The 23,075-nt window shown below is 30.4% G+C and overlaps 2 protein-coding genes across 2 annotated transcripts; both read left to right on the top strand.

Annotated features, from left to right (window-relative positions):
- Positions 1–4,105: 4,105 nt before the first annotated feature.
- LOC18107755 (GDSL esterase/lipase At1g29660) lies at positions 4,106–6,077 on the top strand. The gene is made up of 5 exons (XM_006372010.3): positions 4,106–4,444; positions 4,747–4,871; positions 4,992–5,234; positions 5,340–5,595; positions 5,685–6,077. Exons 1-5 carry the CDS (start codon positions 4,192–4,194, stop codon positions 5,945–5,947), a joined length of 1,140 nt encoding a protein of 379 aa, XP_006372072.1. The 5' UTR covers positions 4,106–4,191; the 3' UTR covers positions 5,948–6,077.
- A 5,048-nt stretch (positions 6,078–11,125) lies between these two features.
- Positions 11,126–12,974, top strand: LOC7489432 (GDSL esterase/lipase At1g29670). Its single transcript, XM_002324492.4, has 5 exons — positions 11,126–11,465; positions 11,646–11,770; positions 11,884–12,126; positions 12,232–12,484; positions 12,574–12,974. Exons 1-5 carry the CDS (start codon positions 11,213–11,215, stop codon positions 12,834–12,836), a joined length of 1,137 nt encoding a protein of 378 aa, XP_002324528.2. The 5' UTR covers positions 11,126–11,212; the 3' UTR covers positions 12,837–12,974.
- Positions 12,975–23,075: the final 10,101 nt, after the last annotated feature.

The following is a 23,075-nucleotide window of genomic DNA, read 5'->3' as shown; positions in this document are numbered from 1 at the left end:
GACATTATGTTTCATGGTAATTCCATGGGTGATTCAAATTTTCAGTGGCAAAGTCCTGTAATTTTTTTTTAACTCTCTAACTCTCCGAAAAACTAAGTACATCGATAATTTTGTTGGTATTTCACATACTGTCGGTATGGAGAAATTACATATGAAAAAATTACATTAATGTCAATTTCATTACACATTGATGTTTTACATATAAAATCAGTTAGAAGTCTTTTTAATCAAAATCCTCATCTTCTTCTTCATGTCCATCATCTTCTTCTTCATTGAATTGAAGCTCGTCAATCTCATCATCTTCATTGACTTTTGTATGCCAATTGGTTCTCAATTTATCATTTAACTCCATAGCATCAACATCAATAAAAATATTATCAATGCCACTAAAATTTAAATTTTCTTTTAAATTGATTGATAGAGAAACTCGATATGGATCAACTAACTTATCAAGTTAAAAGACATTGTTTCCTATAGTTACTTCATTGTTACAATCCTGAACAACCTGAACATAACTTCTAGGTTTGGTTTTCACAATGGATAATCAATCAACTCTAGAACGATCATATCTTTTCCTCACTGCATTTTTTGATAAAGGTCATATAGGATGGGAAAATATTGACAAATTCTCACTCGAAGGTACTTCCTCACCATCATCATGTCTTGGAATGCGGTAGATTCTTGTTTTCAAGTGAGACTTAAAATAGTACGAGATAAATGTTGAAATTTCTTCAACGGTATAAGTCTTGTATATTGAAACCTAAACATACACCTTGTTTTAAACTTTTTTCTTAAGGTTGAACAAGTATTTGCATGGAATTAAATAGAGATTGAATAAATGAATGCTTTAAATCTTTTAAGAAAAAAACTATAAATTTCCTTGGGATACATATATAATCCTTAAACTCTCAAATGCATACATCTATCTATACTAGACAAGACCTCAAAAGTTAAATATATAGGTATATACTCTATTGAGTCTAAGAATGATGGAGGGAATATATATCATCTCAAGTTTGTAGATTGTCTAGACGATATTCGTTTCAAGCTTCTTCATGTGTTAGGTATGAAACTTGTAAGAGCATATATCTATATATATAAAAAGTAATTAATCTCTATGAGTGCATGTCATATCCCTTTTAGCAAAAAATCCCTATAAGAAAGTGGTATGAATGTTTGCATAAATATATGGTAGTTATGACTCTTCATTCCATACAATATGACATCCTTCAATTCACAAATCTAGATATTTTCAAAGCATATCCATTAGGAAAACGCATAGTTTTAAGTCATTGGTAGATAAATAAGTGTGCCTTTTATCTAAGGCGAAGTTGGCTATGGGCTTTGTGACCCATGACCCATCATAAACCAACTTCATATTCTTACTGTGACAAAAGAAAGGTATTCCATTCTAGCTTTCATGTTGTCCTTTGTCCTCCCTTTCATGTCCATCACCATGGTAAAAATATTTTCAACAATGTTTTTTTTATATATATACATGACATCCAAATTATGGTATATGAGATTAGTCTTTCAATAAGAAAGCCCCAAAAAAATATTTTGCTTTAACCAATTATCAGTCACACCAAAACCAGGAAACTTGTTCTTACCAGAATGAAAACCAAAAACAATGCTCTCGTATTGCGAGACCATATCATACAATTCTTCACCTGATGGTACTGGTGGTGCAATATCCCTTTCAACTCTACCTACAAAAGGTCCATTTTTATTCTTTTTTTTAGAGTTTTTTGGTCATTTAGATCTTGTATTGAAGGTTTCAAGTACTGTAGAGCACTTATTAGTGTTGACGACACATATTTGTAGGGGCGATTTGATGAGAAGTTATTGATTGTAGTTGCTTTTGATGCAAATAATAGGATATTTCCATTGACTTTTGCAATTATTGAAGAAAGTAATTCTAATTAGAGATTGTTTTTCTTTGTTTACAGAGACATGTTACTAGTGATACAACATGTATTTGTATAATATTAGATAAACATTCATAAATAAATAATGGAGTAGAAGAAATTTAGTGTGCACTTATAGGATACCATTGGTATTATGCCTAATATTTTGTTAACAACTTCAATCATAAATTCAAAGAATCATTTAATTATATTTTAAAGGGTGTTCATGCAATACCTGTTTCAACTCTAGTGCAATTAATATTATATAGGTATAGTAGTAATTATTAAGTCAAGCGGAGACATGAAGAAAATGACTTGATATCACAGTTCAATAATAAAACATTGATTCCATACCATGACATCAAATATATTTTACATTTCTAAACCATGATATTTAAAATATATTATTTCATCAAAAAACTTTTATTATCGTGTTAATTCGTCATTTATTTTTAATTTGTCTGCCCAATTTATCTCTTATCTTTAAATGTTTTTAACACCAATGATGAAATTGAGCACACAAGGTGTTTTTCTTCGTACGGCTCTTACCCCGACCAACAAGTAATTATGGTAGATGAAGAAGCCTTCATCCCTATCTATTTTATTAGGTGGTGGTGGACTACACTATCAATTAGAGAAGAAAAAAAAAGAATCACTTAATCAAATCTATTTAACACCTATTTGATGGCAATCTTAAAGGAACATCCTTTTATCATATTTTAAACATATTTAACATTGATTTGAGGGCTATTTGGTTTGTATGGTAAATACAATTAACACAACTTACCATAATAATATTATGGTAGTCAGCAAAACAATACAAGTCATAACCAATCAAATTTAAATGAGCTAAGAAAGAGTTAATTGGACACATTGTTTATCTGGTCACCTAAGGTTAAGTCTTAGGATATTCTGCAATAATAAGCACTCTAATAGGAATATTTAAAAATTCTCAAACTCATTTTGAATATTACATTCTTACACACTAGGCACCACAACAAGCTTAACCCAATTTGAACATGATTACTTATGAAGTATGACCTACCCTCCAAGCTACATCGTCTATGAATTTTATCTATAGCCACCACAACCTTTAAAAAGGTTGTTTAATCCCCTTTAAGCTACCTTTCAATAAGGTAAACTCAATACTCATATAATCATTTCATATTCTAAATAGATTGATAGGTAGCATTCAATTTATAGAAAATCAAGATAATTAATTTTAAATAGTTTTTAAAAAAGCATAACCAGCCAACAAAGGAACATATCGCCAAACTCACTAATCAGTATGATAATGATACTGCTAATTCTTTTGTGAAACTACCTCTCATTAGTTCTCTACACTACCATCTAACTCCATCAATAAACAGGAAGAGGTGGGGGGGGGTATTTTCATGAGCCCCTTTATAGAACAAAATAAGAAGTAATACTAACTAGTTTGGCTAGGATAGTCAAAGATCTTGGGCAGTGCATAGAAGTTATGTCCTTCATTTTAAGACTTTGTAAACAAAATGCACTATAATCATAACAAAACAAGAACATTTTAAGTTAATTTTGAAAGTCATATATTTGAACCCTAGAGAACATTTTTAAAATCAAGTATTCAGATATTTACATTATTATTATAGATGATTTTACTTGATATAAGAATATTTTTACAAAATAAACAAAAAAAAGCCACATAAAAGGATATACCTAGTTGGCTATTTGAAGAAAGTGTAATCGCCTATTCAATTACCAATTCTAATTTTGAAGAGAAGTTTGAAAAAATAAAACAACAATACTTATATTTGTCATAGAACTAAAAAAGGAAAAATGGTTTAAAATTACCACATCAAGAAAGCTAAAAAGGGCTCGTAAGCAACAATAATTTTTTGTGATACCAAAATTATTTTTTCTTGCTTGCAGGTTTTACACAAACCCGTAAGAGCTGTTGCGAGCTAGAACCTGGTTCAGTCCCATGTAAATCTCTCTCCTTCCCATGTAGCAACAGGAGTGACTATGTGTACTGGGATGGAGCCCATTTTACTGAAGCCACACAATTCTAAGAAATACTGTAAGTGACAAGATTTAAGGATACTTACTGTTGCATTGTAAACTAATTAGATTGAAAAAAACAGGTGGCTTACAACAGAACACGCTTACAAGATGCACTGGTTAGCTAGATCTCCACTCTATAAATAGGCCTGGTTCGTTCTACTTCAAAGCACTCTTCCCTAGCTACGCACATCTTCCTTCTTTCTATATTTACTGTTTTTGTTTCCTTCTTTCATTTTATTTGTCAATGGAAAGTCGGCTTAAGGCATTGTGGGTGTTGTCCGTGGTGTTGCTGGTGTCAAACTGGCAACACTGGACTTATGGAAAGGCTGTACCTCAAGTTCCTTGCTACTTCGTCTTTGGAGATTCTCTCTTTGATAACGGAAACAATAACTACCTTGACAATGCAGCTAAAGTTAATTACCTACCTTATGGGATAGACTTTGATACTGGGGCTTCAGGAAGGTGCAGCAACGGTCTCAACATAGCTGACACCATTGGTCTGCAGTTTTCTCTCCTCTCTTATAATACAAAATATAGTGTGTTAGTTTTCTTTAATGGAAAATAAATATGTTCTCACTAGATAGTTATGACCGTTGTATTAAATTAAAATTAGAAATCTTGCTAAGTCTGGTACTAATGTTTTTGTTGCTGAAATTTACATAATTTATTAGAAGAAGGATGATTAGGTTTATTCTTTTGTTTCTTGTATAACTTGAAACATAAATTTACAACGGTCTCAACATAACCGAGTTTAGTAATGTGGGCAGTTATGATCTTAATTATTATTCTTTTGTTTCAGCTGAACAATTAGGTTTCGACAGTTACATTACGGACTTTGGTGTCGGAGGTTGCACTAATTTTCTAGATGGTGTAAATTATGGATCTAGTGGAGCTGGCATCCTTGATATAACTGGCTCTCTTGCGGTGATTACTGATCATATGCCTCTCATAACTAAAACCTTGTATTATTCCGTATGAATTTTGCGTAATCTTGTATGCTTTGGCAACGCTAACTATTCATATGTTTCTTTTGTGTATGTGAAGGGAGAACTATTTACAATGAATGCTCAGTTATTTAATCACAATATCACGGTTTCACGAATTTCCAAAATCTTGGGAAGCGAGGAAGTTGCTAGGAAGTACTTGAGCCAATGCATCTATGTGTCTGATATGGGTCATAACGACTACCTCAACAATTATTTCAAGGAAGAGTACAATAGCAGCAAGCAATATACTCCTGAAAAATTTGCTCAACTTCTTATTGAAACTTATGAAACTCAGCTGGAGGTTAGCCCTACTTAATGTCTCTTGTAAAACAACAATTAATGTTTGACGCGATTGGAAACTAACAAAGACCCCCACTTCATTCCGTTTTTTTTCCCTTGCTGCCAGAAACTGTATTGCTCAGGGGCAAGAAAGATAGCTGTGTTCGGACTTATTCGGGTAGGATGTATGCCGCACAACAGACAAAACCATCCCAATGACGTAGATGAATCTTCTTCATGTGTAGAAAAGTTCAACAGTGATGTTCAATTTTTCAACGACAAGCTTCCAGCACTGCTACATAAACTTAATACTAAGCATTCTGATGCTGTGTTTACCTACATAAACTCTTACGAAATTGATTCTGATGATCAGACAAATACAGGTACGAATCCCCTCCCTCCCTTGCTCTCTTTCTCTCACGGTTGAAGACGACTTTTTTGTGATACCAAAATTATTTTTTCTTGCTTGCAGGTTTTACACAAACCCGTAAGAGCTGTTGCGAGGTAGAACCTGGTTCAGTCCCATGTAAATCTCTCTCCTTCCCATGTAGCAACAGGAGTGACTATGTGTACTGGGATGGAGCCCATTTTACTGAAGCTAAAGCTTGGGCCTTTGGAAAAAGAGCATATAAACGTCAGTCACCAAAGGACGCCTATCCATATGATATCAGCGAACTAGTTAAGCTGAAGCTTGATGATTCTGATGCTTACGATATCAATCATGCTCAGCTCTGATGGAGAAGACGATAAGTTCTTAGAGAATAAAATATTGTGACTGTAAGAACAATTGAAAGACATATTTACTGTCTTTCAATAGCCTTGCACAATATAATTCCAATAAAATTTGCATTTACGCATTCCGAAAGTTGTTATGATTTTAATTAATGAATTCATAATGATGCCTGCTAGAAGGGAATTCGCCTCAAGAAGACAATAACAATTACTTAATTCCTTAATCACATTATAAAATGCACTAATGAGAGTTTATAATTATATCACATAACAACCATTTTTGAAAAATCATGTTTTTACCTGTCTCTTTTATTTGCTTAAATCGTACATTAAGTTTTGGAAGATGAATTTTATATATATAAAACAATATTTTCAAAAAAATAAATTACTTTAGCTTTGAAGCTTTATTTTGTTGTTGTCAATTTTATTTTAGCTATTATTTATTCATAAAAAATATATTATTTTAGCTTTGAACTTCCTTGTAAGGAAATACGTGTTCATTTTAGGAGTTTCTAAAAATTAACATAACGCGGGTTAGGAGAAACTTTAAAAGTTAAAAGTGTTGGTCATCATGCCGTGCAAATGACAGTTGGTTACACAATCAATCATTTTCCCCCCCTGGTTCTGCAGGAGGAATGTTATCGATGAATTCTTAAAGTTTTTTGTTTTTTACATAATTTATCTTTATAGTTTAGATTTTTACATTTTAGTTTCAAACTTTATTTTTTTTATATTCCAATCCCTAAATGTTGAAAAAAAAACAAAGAATTGTTAAAAAAGAAAAGGAGAGAAAAACAATAGTATCAACTAGATTCTGGCCACAAAAACTATAATCGATCTTGGTTTCAATGAATTTATCTTGAAGATATTTTGGAAAAGAATCATAACTAAATAAAAAATTTATAAGTCAAAAAGAAGTAAATAACAAAATTCATACAGCCTTTGTTCACCCGTACTGCGATACTTTCCTGAACTCCGATTGACTTGAAAATTTAACTTAAGGTAGGACAACATGACAGGAGACTCCATATAAAGTTTCAGCCCGATCCAACGATCAGATTGCGAATTATGACTGTTACCGTAAAACTGGATAGTTGCACATTTTACATCAAAATCTGAATTTAACCTTACGTGAATCGTATCAAAATGAGAGTTTAATAGAGGTGGTTTTGTCTTTTAATCATGTCGAGAAAAGTAAATCATGACCCATAAAGCTTGTTTAGATTTGGTTTGATTTTTGGTTTTTAGAGTGATTAGAGAGTATTTTGAGTAAGAAAATTAAAACTTAATTTTTTATCTCAAAATTTAATTTTAATTTGAAAACACAAAAAAAAAAAACATCCAGAAACTTCAACAACTCTATTGCTTTTTTTAGTCGTCCGATTAATGTAAAAGAAAAAAATGTCACACTCGCAAACTTAACCTCCTAGGCCAAGAAACACTTTTTTAAAATTTTAAAAAATTGCTTTAAATTATTATTCACAATGATATTTAAAAATATTGTTTGATTATGCCATGTTTTTTTAAATTTAAAAAAGTTGTTTGATTATGCCCATGTTTCACTAATATGTAAAAACCACAACCACTTGAGAAAAGTCACTCATTCTTAATTTGTGTTTAGAAATGTGATAATAATTGTTTTTTAAAATATTTTTTATTTAGAAATATATTAAAATAATATATTTTTTTTATTTTAAAAATTTTTTTGGCATCAATACATCAAAACAATATGAAAACACCAAAAAATATTAATTTGAAACAAAAATAATAATTTTTTTTTTTAAGAAACTGATATGAATGTTTGCATAAACACATGGTAATCATGACTCTTCATTCCATACAATATGTCACCCTCCAAATTCACAAATCTAGATATTTTCAAAGCATATCCATCAGGAAAACGCATATGCTTAAGCCATTAATAAACAAGTAAGTGTGTCTTTTTATCTACGGCGAAGTTGGCTTTGGGCTTTGCGACCCGTGACCCATCATAAACCAACTTTATCTTTTTACTGTGACAAAAGAAATGCATATTCATTCTAGTTTTCATGTTGTCCTTTGTCTTCCCTTTCATGTCCATCACCATGGTAAAACTATTTCAAATATGTTCTTTTTTATATGCATAACATCCAAATTATGAAAAAAAAAGATTAGCTTTCAAAGCTCCAAAAAAATACTTTGCTTTACCCAATTATCGGTCATACCAAAACCAGGAAACTTGTTCTTACTAGAATGAAAACCAAACACAATGCCCTCGTATTGCGAGATCATATCATATAATTCTTCACTCGATGGTACTAGCGATGCAATATCCCTTTCAACTCTACATACAAAAAGTACTTTTTATTCCTTCTTTTTTATAGTGTTTTTTGTCATTTAGATCTTGCATTGAAGGTTTCAAGTATTGTAGAGCACTTATTAATGTTGACGACAATATTTGTAGGGGCAATATGATGAGAAGTTATTACCTGTAGTTGTTTTTGATGCAAATAATAGGATATTCCCATTGGCTTTTGTAATTGTTGAAGAAAAGAATTCTAATTAGAGTTGTTTTTTCTTTGTTTATATAGACATGTTACTGGTGATAGAACATATATTTGTATAATATTAGATAAACATTCAGCAATAAAGAATGGAGTAGAAGAAATTTAGTGTGAACTTATAGGATACCATTGATCTTATATAGAACATATATTTGTATAATATTAGATAAACATTCAGCAATAAAGAATGGAGTAGAAGAAATTTAGTGTGAACTTATAGGATACCATTGATCTTATGCCTGATATTTTGTTAGCAACTTCAAACATAAATTTAAAGAATCATTTAATCATATTTTAAAAGGTGTTTATGCAATACCTGTTTCTGCTCTAGTACAATTGACATTATATAGTTGTAATAGTTATTGAGTCAAGTAGAGATGTGAAGGAAATAACTTGATATCGCGGTTCAACAACAAAACATTGATTAAATCGATTCAGAATCGTGATATAAAATATATATTATATTTTTAAACCGTAATATTTAAAATTACATTATTTCATCAAAACTTTTTAATACCATGTTAATTCATCATTTCTTTTTAATTTGTTTGCCAAATTATCTCTTTTCTTCGAATGTTTTTCACACCAATGATGAAATTGAGACACATGGTGTTTTTCTTGGTACGGCTTTTACCCCGACCAGCAAGTAATTATGGTAGATGAAGAAATAAAAGCGAATTACTTCATTATGCGCAAGAATCCAAAATAATTCAATCGTTTCAATTCAGAAAGTGCCATAATGTAGCACTTATTATTTTTCCAACTGCCAACAAGAATATTAAATGGTTGTGTGCCCCCATTCCCTTTCGTTTTCAGTTTTATAGTATTATAATAAACTAGCTATTTTACTCTTACTCTACTCGTGTTTTGATACAAATGGGATAACTTTTTTAGTAAAAAAAGTAATATATAAAATTTTTAAATGTGTTTTTTTATAATAAAATTTTTAATTATAAATCAAAATATTCATATATACACATTTAATTAAATAAATCAAGAACTATTTATGCTTATAAATACAAAACTAAAAAATATTAACAATTCTATTCGCTTACATATAATAAAATATTAACATTGCTAATAATTTTTTTAAAATGCAAATGAATTAATGTATAGGTATTATTAACTTGTTTTTTGACAACAGATAAAAAAGGTTGATACTTACATATAATATATAAAATATAATGAAAATCACATGTATTAATAAAGATTTGTAAGATCTTAAACTCATTTTTAACGTAGTAAAAAAATAAAATAATATTGCAATTTCTACATTGAAAAATGATTTCTTCTTTGTATAATAATTTTTCAAAAAGAAATGTAAAGTAGAACAAAGAAAAAAATTATAAAAACAATTATAAAAGAATGAAGATAATAATAAAAAAAAATAGCATAAATAGGCAAAGTGTAAAATAATAAATATTTCAATTGTAAAGAGTGAAAAAAAATAATATTTTTTTCATAAAAAAGTGTAAAGAAAAAAAATTAAAAAGATATTTAAAAAAGTGAAGATAAAAAAAAATATGATGATAAATATGTCAAGTATAAAATGATAAAAACAGTTAGAGAAAAACAATTTTAAAAAAATTTATTTTCTTAAAAATATTCAGATTTATCATCATTTCATTACAGTACCCACTACAGTGAAAAGCAAAAAAACATTCAGCTGTCATTTCTACAGTAAAACATATTTACTTTTAGTATATGTATAATTATCAAAATGATGTATTCCTTCACATGGCTAGTTCTTGAAATAATACTTTTAGTATATGATAAGTATTTAAAATATTCATATAATTATTTACAGTTAATAGGACTAGTTATTCTTTTTCAAAAAAATATAATAATTTTATTAATATTAAATTGATACAAAATAAATTACTATTTTTACAATAGTTAAATAAAAATATAATTTATTTGTTACAAGAGAATAGTTATAGCAAAATATTTAATTTTATTGAAAAAATATGAAAAAAATACTTTTTTTATCAGGATTTTTTAAAAGAAGATTTTTTGTTCAAATCAAATACAAATGAGTTTCTAATTACCATAAAATATAATAACAAAACAAGAACGTTTTAAGTTAATTTTGAAAGTGATATATTTAAATCTTAGAAAATATTTTTAAAATCAAGTATTCAGATATTGACATTATTATAGATGATTTTACTTGATATAAAAATATTTTTACAAAATAAATAAAACAAAAGCCACATAAAAGGATATACCAATTTTAATTTTGAAGAAAGTGCAATCGCCTATTCAATTACCAATTCTATTTTTGAAGAGTAGTTTGAAAAAATAAAACAACAATAACTTATATTTGTCGTAGAACTAAAAAAGGAAAAATGGTTTAAAATTACATTAAGTAAGACTATGAAAGAAGCGAAAATTATTAAAGCAAGTACAGAAAATAAAGAGATATTTGATCAATTTGAAGGAGAAAGCAAACTCCCAAAAATAAAGGGAAAGAAATACTGTAAGTGACAAGTCTAAGGAGACATGATACGTACTATCAGATCTATAAGGCATTGTAAACCAATTAGATTGAAAAAAACACGTGGCTTACAATAGAACAACACATTTACAAGCTGGTAGCTAGATCTCCACTCTATAAATAAGCCTGGTTCGTTCTACTTCAAAGCACTCGATCTTCCCTAGCTACGCACTTCTTCCTTCTTTCTATATTTACTGTTTTTGTTTCCTTCTTTCGTTTTATTTGTCAATGGAAAGTGGGGTTAAGGTATTGTGGGTGTTGTCTGTGGTGTTGCTGGTGTCAAACTGGCAACACTGGACTTCTGGAAAGGCCGTACCTCAAGTTCCTTGCTACTTCGTCTTTGGAGATTCCCTCTTTGATAACGGAAACAATAACTACCTTAGCACTCCAGCTAAAGTTAATTACCTTCCTTATGGGATCGACTTTGATACTGGGGCTTCAGGAAGGTGCAGCAACGGTCTCAACATAGCTGACACCATTGGTCTGCAGTTTGCTCTCCTCCCTTATATTACAAATTAAATATAGTGTTTTAGTTTTCTTTAATGGAAAATAAAAGATAGTTGTGACCGTTTTATTAAATTACAATTAGATAGCTGTGATCATTGTTATTGTTTTTATACTCTATTATGAAGATCTTAATTATTATTATTTTTTGTTTCAGCTGAACAATTAGGTTTCGACAGTTACATTTCGGACTTTGGTGTCGGAAGTTGCACCAATTTTCTAGATGGTGTAAATTATGGATCGAATGGAGCTGGCATCCTTGATTTAACTGGCTATCTTACGGTGATTGCTGATCATATGTCTCTCATAACTAAAACCTTATACTATTCAGTACTATGAATCTTGTATGCTTTGGCAACGCTAACTATTCATATGATTCTTTTGTGAATGTGAAGGGAGAACTATTTACCATGAATATTCAGTTATATAATCACAATATCACGGTTTCACGAATTGCCAAGATCTTGGGAAGCGAGGAAGTTGCTAGGAAGTACTTAAGCCAATGCATCTATGTGTCTGATATGGGTCATAACGACTACCTCAACAATTATTTCTTGGACGACTACAATAGCAGCAAGCTATATACTCCTGAAGAATATGCTCAACTTCTAATTGAAACTTATGAAACTCAGCTGGAGGTCAGCCCTACTTAATGTCTCTTGTAAAACAGCAATTAATGTTTGACGTGATTGGATACTAACAAAGAGCCCCACTTCATTCCGTTTTTTTTCCCTCGCTGCCAGAAACTGTATTGCTCAGGAGCAAGAAAGATAGCTGTGTTCGGACTTATTCGGGTAGGATGTATGCCGTCCAACATACAAAAAAATCCCAATGAACTAGATGCATCTTCATGTGCATACAAGCTCAATGATGATGTTCAAATTTTCAACGACAAGCTTCAAAAACTACTCAGAAAACTTAATAATAGGCATTCTGATGCTGTGTTTACCTACATAAACTCTTACGAAATTGATTCTGATGATCAGACGAATACAGGTACGAATCCCCTCCCTCCCTTGCTCTCTTTCTCTCACCGTTGAAGACGACTTTTTTGTGATACCAAAATTATTTTTTCTTGCTTGCAGGTTTTACACAAACCCGTAAGAGCTGTTGCGAGGTAGAACCTGGTTCAGTCCCATGTAAATCTCTCTCCTTCCCATGTAGCAACAGGAGTGACTATGTGTACTGGGATGGAGCCCATTTTACTGAAGCTAAAGCTTGGGCCTTTGGAAAAAGAGCATATAAACGTCAGTCACCAAAGGACGCCTATCCATATGATATCAGCGAACTAGTTAAGCTGAAGCTTGATGATTCTGATGCTTACGATATCAATCATGCCCAGCTCTGATGGAGAAGACGGTTGTCTAATAAGCAGTCAGAGAATAAGATATTGTGACTGTAAGAACAATTGAAAGACATATTTACTGTCTTTCAATAGCCTTGCACAATATAATTCCAATAAAATTTGCATTTACGCATTCCGAAAGTTATGATTTTAATTAATGAATTCATAATGATGCCTGCTAGAAGAGAATTCGCCTCAAGAAGACAATAACAATTACTTAATTCCTTAATCATGTGGATATCATATATAAAATTCATACAAGCTCTGTTCACCCGTATTGCGATGTCTTTCCGAACTCCGATTGATCTGACATTTTAACCCAAGGTAGGACAACATCACAAGAGACTCCATATAAAGTTTCAGCCCGATCCAACAGTCGGATTACGAATTATGACTGTTGCTGTAAAAATAGATAGTTGCACATTTTACATCAAAATCCGAATTTGACCTTGCGTTGATCGTATCAAGATGAGAGTTTAATAGAGGTGGTTTTGTATTTTAATCATGTCGAGAAAAATAGATCATGACCCATAAAGCTTGTTTAGATTTGGTTTGATTTTTGGTTTTTAGAATGATTAGAGAATATTTTGAGTAAGAAAATTGAAACTTAATTTTTTATCTCAAAATTTAATTTTAATTTGAAAACACAAAAAAAAAACATCCAAGAAACTTCAACAACTCTGTTGCTTTTTTTAGTCGTCCGATTAATGTAAAAGAAAAAAATGTCACACTCGCAAACTTGACCTCCTAGGCCAAGAAACACTTTTTTAAAATTTTAAAAAAATGCTTTAAATTATTATTTACAATGATATTTAAAAATATTGTTTGATTATGCCTTGTTTTTTTAAATTTAAAAGAATTGTTTCATTATGCCCATGTTTCACTAATATGTAAAAACCACAATCACTTGAGAAAAGTCACTCATTTTTACTTTGTGCGTTATTAATGTGATAATAATTGTTTTTTAAAATATTTTTTATTTAGAAATATATTAAAATAATATATATTTTTTTATTTTTAAAAAATCATTTTTGACATCAATACATCAAAACATTATGAAAATACCAAAAAATATTAAATTGAAACAAAAATAATAAAAAATTTAAATTTTTTTAAGAAAGTGATATGAATGTTTGCATAAACATATGGTAATCATGACTTTTCATTCTATATAATATGTCACTCTCCAAATTCACAAATCTAGATATTTTCAAAGCGCGCATATCCATCAGGAAAACGCATATTCTTAAGCCATTGATAAACAAGTAAGTGTGTCTTTTTATCTAAAGCGAAGTTGGCTTTGGACTTTGCGACCCGTGACCCATCATAAACCAACTTCATCTTTTTACTGTGACAAAAGAAAGGTATATTCATTCTAGTTTTTATGTTGTTTTTTGTCCTCTCTTTCATGTCCATCACCATGGTAAAAATATTTTCAACAATGTTTACACACACACACACACACACACACACACACACATGACATCCAAATTATATGGGATTAGTCTTTCAATAAGAAAGCTCCAAAAAAATACTTTGCTTTATCCAATTATCGGTCGCACCAAAACCAGGAAACTTGTTCTTACCATAATGAAAATCAAATACAATGCCCTCGTATTGCGAGATCATATCATACAATTCTTCACTCGACGGTACTGGCGATGCAACATCCCTTTCAACTCTACTTACAAAAAGTCCTTTTTATTCTTTTTTTTTTTTAGAGTTTTTTTGTCATTTAGATCTTGTATTGAAAGTTTCAAGTACTATAGAGCACTTATTAGTGTTGACGACAATATTTGTAGGGGTGATATGATGAGAAGTTATTACCTGTAGTTACTTTTGATGCAAATAATAGGATATTCCCATTGACTTTTGCAATTGTTGAAGAAAATAATTCTAATTAGAGTTGTTTTTTTATTTATTTACATAGACATGTTACTAGTGATAGAACATATATTTGTATAATATTAGATAAACATTCAGCAATAAAGAATGGAGTAGAAGAAATTTAATGTGAACTTATAGGATATCATTGATATTATGCCTGATATTTTGTTAGCAACTTCAATCATAAATTTAAAAAATTATTTTATTATATTTAAAACATGTTTATACAATGTTTATTTCTGCTCCAGTGCAATTAACATTATATAGGTATAATAACTATTAAGTCAAGCGAAGATGTGAAGGAAATGACTTGATATATGTTATATTAAATCGGTTTAGAATCGTGACATGAAATATATGTTATATTTTTAAATCATAATATTTAAAATTATATTATTTTATCAAAACTTTTTGTTACCGTGTTAATTCATCATTTGTTTTTAATTTGTTTGCCCAATTTATCTCTTTTCTTCTTTTTCACAGTAATGATGAAATTGAGCACATATGGTGTTTTTCTTCGTACGGCTCTTACCCCAACCAGCAAGTAATTATGGTAGATGAAGAAATAAAAGCGAATTACTCCATTATTCGCAAGAATCCAAAATAATTCAATCGTTTCAATTCAGAAAGTACCATAATTAATGTAGCATTTATTATTTTTCTTACTGCCAACCAGAATATTAAATGATTTTGTGCGCATATTTACAGTCTTTCAATAGCCTTTTGCACAATATAATTCCAATAAAATTTGCATTTACGCATTCCGAAAGTTGTTATGATTTTAATTAATGAATTCATAATGATGCCTGCTAGAAGGGAATTCGCCTCAAGAAGACAATAACAATTACTTAATTCCTTAATCATGTATGCAAACCATTTTATCACATTATAAAATGCACTAATGAGAGTTTATAATTATATCACATAACAACCATTTTTGAAAAATCATGTTTTTACCTGTCTCTTTTATTTGCTTAAATCGTACATTAAGTTTTGGAAGATGAATTTTTTATATATAAAAAAATATTTTCAAGAAAATAAATTATTTTTTTATATTTAAATATATCATAAAAAAATGAGTAGAAAATCATTTTTTAATGTTTGATTGGGTAATGAAAATAAGCAAGAAAATATAAGATTCTTGTTATGATTTTTTTTAAAACAGTATTTAAAACATTGTATATGAATATTCAATCATGAAGACATGAGTTTTTTTATTTTTGTTTTTGTTTGAAACTTGCTTTTTAGATTAGAATAAGTTATTATTTTAAAAAATATGCTCCTAAAACGACATGTTTTTGTAAGAAAAAAACAATAAGGAAATGAAAGTTTTTCCCCAAGAAATAAATTTTTCCCTTCTTAAAGTATTGAGATTGTTATGAATATTTATTTTAATAAGGAATGGGCACTTCAATTTAAAAAATATATTTTCTTCAAAATCTAAATCCCTTAAAAAATACGTTTTTACGTAATTAAATACAAATTAGTTTTGGAATTTGTATTGTGAAATAACTATTTTCAATCATGATCAGAGTAATGTATTCAAATCAAGCTGAATCGGTTGCAAATAGAAAAGTTGTTGGTGTTTTAATTTTGGCTCTCTCTCTTCATGTATTTTATCATTTTTTTTTCTACGTGTGCACTGATTTCATCTTGTTACTACTATTCTGATAACTTGGTGTTTTAATTTATTTGAATTATATATGAAAAAATCATTTATCCAAGTAGTTAATATAAATTAAATTTGCAATTGTGAATTTTGTTTTATCAATGTAATTATGTAATTGTGACTTTAAATGTTTGATATAAGAGATAATTGTTTTTACCAATATAAAATATTTTACATATAAAATAGTTCTTCATAAAGCATTTTATATGGATAGTATTTTTATAATTTGTTTTTATAAATAATGATATGATAAAAATATAGTGGTAGTAAAATGATATAATATATTTAGATTATAAAATAATAATATAAATAGTTGCGGTAGCATTAATGGCTCGGGTAGGGTAAAAGTAAAGGGTTAGTAGAGGTCATTGTAGTGAGATGATAGTAATTGTATTATTAGATAATATTGATAATGAATTATTATCTATAAAATATTTTAAAAAACCTCATAAGCTGAAAATATTTACAAGAACTAAATTTAAAAGTTAACCATGAAATATTTTATGAAAAATAATTATTGGAAAACCAAGAAAATATTTTTTTTATAAAATATTATGCAAAATAAACACCCTGTATAAAAGAGTGTTCAATTTTATAACAAAGAATAAATACCTATTCATTATTTAGTAAAAACATATAATTTTTAATTTTATAAATTCACCGGTTGTTCATTTACTAGACTTTCCCAAAACAAATATTATGGTTTTTATTTTATCCAACTATTGTAATCCATTAAATGTGATTTAAGTTATAAGTGATGATAAATCCAACTTTAAGTTATTATATCAAGTTACCCTGACCAATATTACATTAAGCAATATTAAGTTTTTTCTTTGATGAATAAATTTTTCTGGATGCTAGTCTAAGATCTCAACTTAAAAAACCACTAAACCAACTCTCTAGAATTAAGTAATAAATTTTTCTGAAAAACATGCAGGGAAATAAAATTGATGAATAAATTTTTCTGGATGCTAGTCCTTAGATTTGAATTTAAAAAATAACTAAAAAAAAGAAAACAAACTTCCTTTGCCACTAAACCAACTTTTAGGATTAAGTTATCTACATTAAGTGTGTGTTTAAGATAAGCTAATCCAAAATGATTGGATATGTAAAGTATAACAATACTTGAAATGTGGAAAACAAATAGGGAAATAAAAGTTGTGCTAATAGTAAGGGTAGTATACTCCTTTAAAAAACTTTTAAGGTAATATAGCTAATAAAGGTTTTTCTTAAGTTTAAAATGCATTTAGAGAAATTTAATTCCTTGGACTAGAAGAATAGAGCTAGCCTGTCTGGGGAGATATGAACGCGGAGTTCGCTGATATTTTGTCTGGGGAGGATTCGATTCCTACGAAACCACCTGATATAGTGAATGGTTTCGTATCTTCACCAAGCCCAGGGAGAGTCTCCTTCAGGGATAAGGTACTAGGTATTCAAACTCCACCTTTGAGAGAAATAGTTCATCTGATTGACAACAATCTTGTCCATATTGAGCATGATAATGGGAATCGTTTATTACCAAAGATATATATTGATGATTCAATATTTCAAGAGTTGTGATAGCGCTTTATCATCTTTTTGATGTAAGTCTCTTGAGTTAAACCCAAAAGCCTTTTAGCGCGATCTCTTATGATTTTCACACCAAGAACATAGCTGGCCTCACCTATGTCTTTCATTTCAAAGTTTGAAGATAACCACATTTTAGTAGTATTAATCATCTCTTTGCTATTTCCAGCTATTAAGATGTCGTCAACATATAAGGACAATATTATAAAACTATTGTTAGAACATTTTAAATACACGCAATGATCTTCTTCCATCATTGTAAAACCATCCTTAAGGATGACTTGATGAAACTTAATGTTCCATTGTCTAGAGGCTTGCTTAAGACCATATATGAATCTTTTAAGCTTGCAAACTTTGCGCTCTTGTCCTTTAGTCTCGAATCCTAAAGGTTGATCCATATAGATCTCATCATTTAGTTCTCCATTGAGAAACGTAGTTTTAACATCCATTTGGTATAACTCTAGGTCCATATGTGCGACTATAGCTAAAATGAGGCGAACTGAAGTAATCCTCACAATTGGTGAGAATGAATCTTCATAATCAATTCCCTCTTCTTGAGTGTAGCCTTTCACTACTAGTCGAGCCTTATAACGTTCTATTGATCCATCTGCCTTACGTTTAATTTTAAGAACCCATTTATTTCCAATGGATCTTCGTCCTGACGGTAAATCAACCAAGTCCCAGACTTACTCCATTTCTTCTTCCATAGCTTTAATCCATTCTCTTGCTTTAGGACTAGATAGAGCATGACTGAATGTTTTAGGCTCTTCATCATCTTGTGGAGCAATCATGAACACTTCCCCCTCAATCTCAAATCGACGACGAGGAATTGGTTCACGAATGCTTCTTCGAGGTTGAGATTGCTCATGATCTTGCTCCATGAGAGTAGGAATAGATAAAATATCACTCCCACTGTTTCTAGGAGGATTAAAAGTTTCATCAAGTCCTCTGCTGAATGGCTTGTTGCGCCATAATCTAGATTTTCCATTTCATATAATTGAAAATCTTTTTCAACCTCACCTGTCTTTGGAAAAACCTTTTCTAAGAATACAACATCACACGATTAAATCTCTGTCACTCTTTCATCAGCTTCTTCCCCCTAGGACCAAGTTTCCCATATTCATGAGAAGTATTGTGAATATAAGCTACACACCCCTATTGATGGAAATAACCTAGATTAGGTTTGGCACCATTTCATTGTTCATATGAGGTGGATGAGACAGATTTAGAGGGCACACAATTAAGTATATAAGCAGCAGTTAACAATGCATCTCCCCAAAAGGAAATTTGTAAGTTAGCTTGCGCCATCATTGACCTAACCATGTCAAATAGGGTTTTATTCTTCCTTTCTGCTACACCATTTTGTTGTGGAGTATAAGAAATAGTTAGCTGCCTAGCTATACCCTTTTCTTCACAAAAAGTTTTAAATTGTTCAGATAGATATTCACATCCTCGATTAGTTCTTAAAGCTTTGATCTTGGTACTTAGTTTATTCTCCACCAGATTTATGTATCGAATGAAGCAATCCAACGCTTCAGACTTACGTGAGATCACATAAACATGACCAAACCATGTGAAAATCATCTATAAATATGATGAAATCATTTCCTTCATGTCTTGCCCTTACATTTATTGGGCCACAAATGCCTGAATGAATAAGCTGTAATGGACTACTAGCTCTTTTAGCTTTGCCTAATGGTAATTTAGTTGCTTTTCCAGCAAGGCAATGCTTATAAACGGGCAATTCTTCTTTGGTAAAAGATCCTAAAAGACCATCTTTTGCTAATCTATGTAATCAATCTTGCCCAATGTGTCTTAATCTAGCATGCCAAGTTATGATATTACTATCATTAATAGTACTGGAATTTTGAACAACATAAGTTGAAGCATCATAATTAATAGATACATTAACGGTGTCTAACACCATAAAACCATTTAATACAAAACCAGAACCATAAAAAATATTATCCAGATGCATTTTTACACAACAACCAACAAGCGCAATATTAAAGCCTAATTAGAGTAAAGCAAGAACATACACAAGATTCTGTTGAACTTCTGGAGCGTAGAGTACATCATAAAGATAAAGTGTGCGACCGCCCCGCAAATTCAGTTTGCAAGTACCGATCCCAAGCACAGTAGCGACATCATTATTCCACATGTATATGTATCTACTTCCCTTTGGAATTCGATGGAATTCCACAAAGGTTGTTCGATCCTTTGCCATGTGGTCAGTTGCTCATAAGTTTATAGTCCAAAAAGGAACAGATTCAACAAGCATTAAACAACTGCTAAAGTATAAGTTAGAGGGATGATTGTGGTTAAACATTACCTTTGGCTTGGTGCATTTACGAGCAAAGTGACCAGGTTTACCACAATTGAAACAATTCATATTCTTGTCTTTCTTACCACCGTGTTTCCCACGCTTGCGCTTATGTCCACTACTACTTGCTTCTATTCCTCTCTTGCCATATTTGGGACCTTTAGCCTTACCCTTTTTATATTTAAATCCATATGCTCCACACATTTTAGTCTTAGATATAAAAACCTTGTTTATAGGCTTCTTAGCGTGAAGTCGATCTTCTTCAAGCTCGACATGACGAGCAACATCATCAAATGTCTTGATGTTGTCGTTGTGGGTAAGGTTAACACACATGTGTTCCCAATTGCTTGGCAAAGAACGGATAACTGCTTAGACTTGTTGTTCATCAGTCATCTCATGTCCAGCACCTCTTAATTCACTAATCATGTTAGACATGACCGTAAGATGCTGCCTCATTTTCTGATTTTGGTGCTTCTTATAACTATCGAATTTGAGGGTTAGCTGACAAAGTCTAGTAGTGAAGGTTCCTCCATACTAAATCTTTACTGTGTTCCAAACAGATTGAGTTGAACGATGCCTTTCAAAACGCAGCATTATATCATTTCTCATGCTGCTCAACATCAAAATGCAAGCTACACTATCCTTGCGTTTATAGGTTTGATATGCTTTCATATCAAGCCTGTGTTGAGCAATGTTTCCTTGCTCAGGTTCAGCCATAGGTTGTGTGATTGTTTCCAGCATTTCTTACTCTTCCAAAAGATACTCAATCTTACGATGCCAAACATCGTAATTTTTTTCACTTAGTTTGTCTCTATGGTTCAAATCAACAATAATACTCTTAGATGCAACCATATTAAGCGCTATTGACAGCAATTACAAATATTATTATCTAGTATAATTTAATTGACATATTTTTTCACTCCATTCTAAATTAAACAAATAATAATTTAACACATACAATAGAAATGAAAAGAATGTTAAACACTTAATCAATTTCCATTTGTATGGTCTAATTATTATTGAAAATTTAAATGAGTGTAAAATTATAGTTATTAGTTTCAACTAACAACTCTCACTTATCAGGTTGCAGATATTATCATATATATGCATATAATATAATTAAAACTTAAATTACATAAAATACACAGTTCACAATAAACAACCAATTACAAAAAAAATACAATATAAAGAATAATAAATTTCTGAATTATTTTATATTGTAGGCATATAAGTAGGGTCTCCAGTTACGTCATCCACTTCATCAAAGTCATCTCCTCCAAGTTCATTCTCTTCAAACCATGGAATGAATTTAGCAGCAGCATCCAAACGACCTGCGCTTCTTCCAGTGCGTCGTATATCCTTTTTAGCATACTGACGTTCCCTCTCAAGCAGCATTTCATCTGAGAGATTGTTGAAATCTAAGGATTCCAGCCTATATTCCAACGATACTCGCACCGACATCCATTCCTTAGGCAGAGAATTGAGAACGATTAACATTTGATGTTCCATGTAGAATTCATAAACACCACTCATAGCAAGTCTACTCATCCAATGATACATATAATCAATGTGCTCTTGAATTTTGTGAACACGATTAAAGGCATAACCCAATAAATGATCAATTTGTTGTTATCTATCCACTATAACAAAATATTCCAAAAAGCACATAACTATTATACTTAATATTTAATTAAAGCATGTATCATCATATATGTTAAAAAAAAAACATACGAAAATTAAGAAATTTATTTTAACAGTAAATAAATTGGCACCACAATTTGACAATTTATATTACCAAAAAAAATATATTAATTGTCTTAATATTATTCTTAATATTAATATATATATTAAATGCTGAATGGCAGTTACACATATCTTAAAAGATGTGTTCATTCGGTTTTTTTTTCAACTGTCAAATGACAGTTAATTAACTGTCAAATGGCAGTTCCAATTGACTACTGGGATTGTAGTCAATTGGAAATGGAAATATTAACTGCCGAATAGCAGTTACACATCTCTTAAAAGATGTGTTCTTTTGAGTTTGTTTTTCCAACTGTCAAATGGACAGTCCAATTGACTACTGCAATTGCAGTCAATTGGAAATGGAAATGGAAATGGCAGTTTCCAATCTCCATTTCCATAATCAATTCACACATGAATTGATAATAGAATTATACAACTGCCATGCAGAAAGTCTTTTCCAATTAATTATAGAAAAGACAAATTCATAACTAAATTACTTCATGAAATTTTGTAAATTCAAAATTCTCAATGGAAGTATTCTTTTAACACAAAATTTACATCTATCATTTATATAATAACAGATATACTGCATAAAAACAATATTAAAAACCATGGCTCTGATACCAATGTAGATTGGAAAGGAAAACTTACTTGTGAGAATTCGTTTTCTTATCCTGGAATCGATTATTTCAGTGTCACTTCAATTACTAGAACCAAAGTGATATTCCACAGTACGAACGTCTTTATAAATCTTGTTAAAATAATACAGAGAGTTCAAGATGAGAGAAGAGAAAGAGAGAATGATTATTCAACAAATGAAAACCTTCATATTTATCCATATGGGTTATGTCTCTTTATGTATGATTAGAGGAGGCGATTACTTCCTTTAGTAACTCCTCTAATAACTTGGACTAGGCCCATCCATCATGGGCGAACCAGGCCTAGCCCAATAACCAACACTAATAAATTTGAACTTTAGTTGGACTGCTTTTATTTATAACCCATGCTAAATATCAGTTGCAAATTGAAAGCTAGCTAAATCTCTCCAAAAGAA

This window comes from Populus trichocarpa, chromosome 18 (assembly GCF_000002775.5).
Source record: "Populus trichocarpa isolate Nisqually-1 chromosome 18, P.trichocarpa_v4.1, whole genome shotgun sequence".
In the NCBI taxonomy this organism is placed as follows: Eukaryota; Viridiplantae; Streptophyta; class Magnoliopsida; order Malpighiales; family Salicaceae; genus Populus; species Populus trichocarpa.
Note: the sequence above shows the minus strand (reverse complement) of the source record. Positions and strands in the feature narration are given on the sequence as shown.

Coding starts and splice junctions, on each gene's coding strand:
- LOC18107755 (XM_006372010.3), top strand. CDS start 4,192: ATGGAAAGTCGGCTTAAGGCATTGTGGGTGTTGTCCGTGGTGTTGCTG. Junction 4,445..4,746: donor CAACATAGCTGACACCATTG/GTCTGCAGTTTT, acceptor CTTTTGTTTCAG/CTGAACAATTAGGTTTCGAC. Junction 5,235..5,339: donor CTTATGAAACTCAGCTGGAG/GTTAGCCCTACT, acceptor CCTTGCTGCCAG/AAACTGTATTGCTCAGGGGC.
- LOC7489432 (XM_002324492.4), top strand. CDS start 11,213: ATGGAAAGTGGGGTTAAGGTATTGTGGGTGTTGTCTGTGGTGTTGCTG. Junction 11,466..11,645: donor CAACATAGCTGACACCATTG/GTCTGCAGTTTG, acceptor TTTTTGTTTCAG/CTGAACAATTAGGTTTCGAC. Junction 12,127..12,231: donor CTTATGAAACTCAGCTGGAG/GTCAGCCCTACT, acceptor CCTCGCTGCCAG/AAACTGTATTGCTCAGGAGC.